At 34.4% G+C, this 3,922-nt stretch overlaps 1 protein-coding gene across 1 annotated transcript; it reads left to right on the top strand.

Annotated features, from left to right (window-relative positions):
- The first annotated feature begins 335 nt into the window (after positions 1 to 335).
- On the top strand, positions 336 to 1,324 carry LOC108374204 (uncharacterized). Its single transcript, XM_017630185.1, has 3 exons — positions 336 to 501; positions 562 to 664; positions 1,188 to 1,324. The coding sequence occupies exons 1-3, from the start codon at positions 337 to 339 to the stop codon at positions 1,322 to 1,324; spliced, it is 405 nt and encodes a 134-aa protein (XP_017485674.1). The 5' UTR covers position 336.
- The last annotated feature ends 2,598 nt before the right edge of the window (positions 1,325 to 3,922 follow it).

The following is a 3,922-nucleotide window of genomic DNA, read 5'->3' on the forward strand; positions in this document are numbered from 1 at the left end:
TTAAACTTTGGAAAAAATCCTAGTAAATGATCTGTTAATGTTGGAGCTGTTCGGAAAACGTGATGGTAATATTGAAGTGTTCTTTCATTCAATGATAAAATATGTATGTAAATACGCATGATTTCAGATGTTCAACGAAAAAAGGAAGATGAACTTATGGAAGACTTTAGCTTTGCAATGGCAGCTAATGAATATTTTCGATACGGATCTCCATTTGTTCATAATTCTGTTCCAAAATCGCCCAACTTTTTAATAAATGTTTTGCCTCATTTAGATGAAAAAAGATTTAGAGAAATTGTGCGAGTCAGCAAAATAACATTTGATCTTATCCTTGACATGATAAAAGACGACGATGTGTTCAATGGTCCGCGTTCATGTAAGCAGTTGCCTATCCGAATTCAATTGGCTGTAGTCCTGTACCGACTCGGTTCGTGTGGAGAAGGAGCAACAATTACCAAAATTGGAAGTTTGTTTGGTATTAGCGATGGTGGAGTAATACAAGTAATTATTTTTGTATCGGCTCCAATTTTTATTTAAACTAAATTTAAAATTTATTTTTAGGTCATGACCAACAGAGTCTTTGATGCAATTCTTAAAAAGAAAAATAACTTTCTGTATTGGCCGGACCCTATAGAACGTAGAGCTTTGGTTGTCGAAACACTTAGTGAGTTAGCACATTTCGTTGGTTACGTAGATAGAACTGAAATAAAATTGGCTGAAAAACCCAGTGAAGATTGTGAAGCATATTTTTGTCGCCAGTATATATATTCACTAAAAGCTCAGTGTGTGTGTGACCATAAATTACTGATTCGTCATATGGTCTTGGGATATCCCGGTAGTGTTCACGACGCCAGAATATATGTATAACAATTGCGAGCTATCTACAAAAGCTACTGAAATGCTTACAGGATCAGAGTGGTTGGCTGGTGACAGTGCGTATAAATTGACTGCGAGTGTCATTACGCCTCTTAGAACAAACGCAACGGAAGGCACCTTGAACCAACGAAATCTGTTCAACAGAACTTTCAGCAAGTACCGAATCAGAATTGAGTACTGCTTTGGTTTACTGAAAGAGCGTTTTAATAGCTTGAAAAAACTTAAAATTCAAATAAAGGGTGACAATTCTGTGAAGTTTGAGTACCGGTGGATACTGGTTTGTGCGATACTGCACAATATTCTTATAATAGAAAACGACCATAATATTGATGTCGACGAAGATAGCGTGAATGACGATCGTGAAGCCGACGAACCTGGAGACCAAAACTTACCTACAATTGAAGGTGTATCTAAGCGCCTCACATTGTTATCCCTAATGGAAACTTAATAGTAAATTCTTAAAACACATGCAAAGTATATCTAAAAAATTCATTTATGTATTTATATACAGGTACATTCATTAACACTGTGCCCAGCGACAGGCGACAAATGAAAGTGTGCACCTTGTTCTAATATAATATTCCCAATAATTTTCATGAACAATTTTCGCATTAATTGTTTTTGAAAATATAGTTCATTCTATAATATAAACCATATAAATCAAAGTTTCATACTTTATATAAAGCTAGCAAAAAATCAAAAACTTTCATACAAATTTTCAACTTTTTATTCAGAATTTCTAGAAAATTCTCCAGTACGCAGTTTGAGGGCCCATTCAATTCTAGCAAACAGAGTGCAAGTCTCAAGTCGCTAAAGATTACCGTTGACTTCTTAGAACTTTTTTATGGAGGGTGTTGTCCGTTTTCTTCCATATAACGCATGACAACAACTATTTTTATATGGAAGAAACGCGCAACACCCTCCGCGAAAAATTCTACAAAATCAACGGTAATCTTTAGCGACTTGGGACTTGCACTTTGTTTACTAGCATTGAATGGGCCGTCAAACTGCATACTTGAAAATTTTCCAGAAATTCTGAATAAAAAGTTGAAAATATGTATGAAAATTTTTGAATTTTTGCTAGCTTTATATACAGTGTGAAACTTTTGATTTATAGAATGAACTATACGAAAATGAACAATTAATGGGAAAATTGTGCATGAAAGTTATTGTAAATATTATATTACAACAAGGTGCACACTTTCGCTTGTCGCCTAGTGTATGTATGCAAACTCAAAAATTATATTCATACAAAATTACTTTGATTTGAGTTTTAGCTCGATTTCAAACATTTTGATTCTTTCCTCGCTTGCAAGTTTCAGCTTTTCAATTTCCAGATTGGATTCTCCTTCTGATTCAGTCTCAATTTTTTTTATTTCCAATTGATTTTTCAGTTCAATTTTTTTCAACTCCACCTCATTCTTTTCCTTTTCTTTTTCTAATTCTATTTTCGTAACTTCTAGTTCCAACCTTTTCTCCTGAATGAGAAGTAATTTATCAAAGGGGGTTCCCCTTTTTTTTTTTTTTTTTTATTGAACTTCTAAAACTAGCTGAGCTCAGAGGTGTAGAAGTAACCGCAGCACTGCAATGGCTGCTATTAGGCAATACTGGATCAACTGAATCCTCAGACTCGAAGGAACATAACTCGTAGCACTCATTTAATGAACTATCAGCACAAGGGGAATCGGCCGTACTGTGCTTTCAAAAATTACTGTGGCATTTACATTTCTGCGTTGCCCGAAGATTTCTTCAAGTAAGTTAAAGTTGGGACAAGTTTTGTTGATATTCATTGATATGCTAGATTCGTCACCATTAGCCAGCATTCCAGACCCAGTTTTATTTTTTCAGCCCGCAGCGGCAACGTACGATGCCTTTAGGTATCTCATTTTGCTTTTCATCGCTAACCAAGGGACAGATTGAAGTGCCGATGTATTGTGCTGCAATTTCTCATAAAACCTTTGAGCCGTCGGTTTCTGGAAGATATATGTTAATTGTTGTTGAATACACTAACATTTTTCTCTATCTAAAATGCTTACCTCAAATAGGGTTGCCAGACGTACTGCTTTTGGGAGTAAACATACTTCTTTTTATTGTAATGTACTCCCTTGTACTCCAAAAAAAAATATCTGGAAATGTATTCCTTTCTTAGTTTTGTACTTCTTTTGTACTCCTTTTTCCAGCTATTAATATTTTATCATATATAGGGCGTAAAATAATAACGGTTGCACAGGTTTTATTGAAAAATAAAAGGGAACTTTATAGATTTTGCGAAAAAAGTAGTTTATTGTTAATTACCCACAGACTTTACTTACATTTTATTAATAAGTTTTTAAATTTTAACCTTCATTTGCGTTTACCAGCGGTAAACACTTTGAGAGAAAAGCTCAAGCGGCACGCAAGTGTTCGTCGGTTACTTTATTACATATCGTCATTAGACACGAATAAAGGCGCGAGCTCAAAAAATGACGGCGAAAAAAGACGCATAAAAAACTTCAGCGTCAAAGACTCTTAACATACTTCGCCAAATTTTTTCATAAGCATCTTTTTTCGCAAAATTTTTTTACGCGCCTTTTTTCGCCGTCAAAACACTAGCTCGCCTTTATTCGTGTGTAGTGACCATATCGTCTGTAACCATAGGCTAATTTCCTCCATTTGGCTCCTTTATACTCCGTCTTTTGTCCAAAATAAGGCCTCTTACTCAGCAATCGAAAAGACTCGGAACTGGTGATTAGGAGGCTATTCATTCGACCAACCCTATACCCATACAGTTTTTTTTTTATACAAAATCTAAGAAAAAATATACCTGAAAAAAGCATTTACTTATCTCCCAAAGCTGGCAAATGGAAATAAGGATTAAAGTTTTAAAACTAATTAATAAAATCAAAGTTAACTATTTATAAAGTTCGCAAAAAATACTTTTTTTCGCAAAATCTTTAAAGGACTCTTTTATTTTTCGAAAAACCTGTGCGACGNAGCTGGCAAATGGAAATAAGGATTAAAGTTTTAAAACTAATTAATAAAATCAAAGTTAACTATTTATAAAGTT

This window comes from Rhagoletis zephyria, unplaced genomic scaffold, assembly GCF_001687245.7.
Source record: "Rhagoletis zephyria isolate East Lansing unplaced genomic scaffold, Rhagoletis_zephyria_1.1 Rzeph_scaffold_00086, whole genome shotgun sequence".
NCBI lineage: Eukaryota > Metazoa > Arthropoda > Insecta > Diptera > Tephritidae > Rhagoletis > Rhagoletis zephyria.

Coding starts and splice junctions, on each gene's coding strand:
- LOC108374204 (XM_017630185.1), top strand. CDS start 337: ATGATAAAAGACGACGATGTGTTCAATGGTCCGCGTTCATGTAAGCAG. Junction 502..561: donor GCGATGGTGGAGTAATACAA/GTAATTATTTTT, acceptor ATTTATTTTTAG/GTCATGACCAACAGAGTCTT. Junction 665..1,187: donor TTTGGTTGTCGAAACACTTA/GTGAGTTAGCAC, acceptor TTCTTATAATAG/AAAACGACCATAATATTGAT.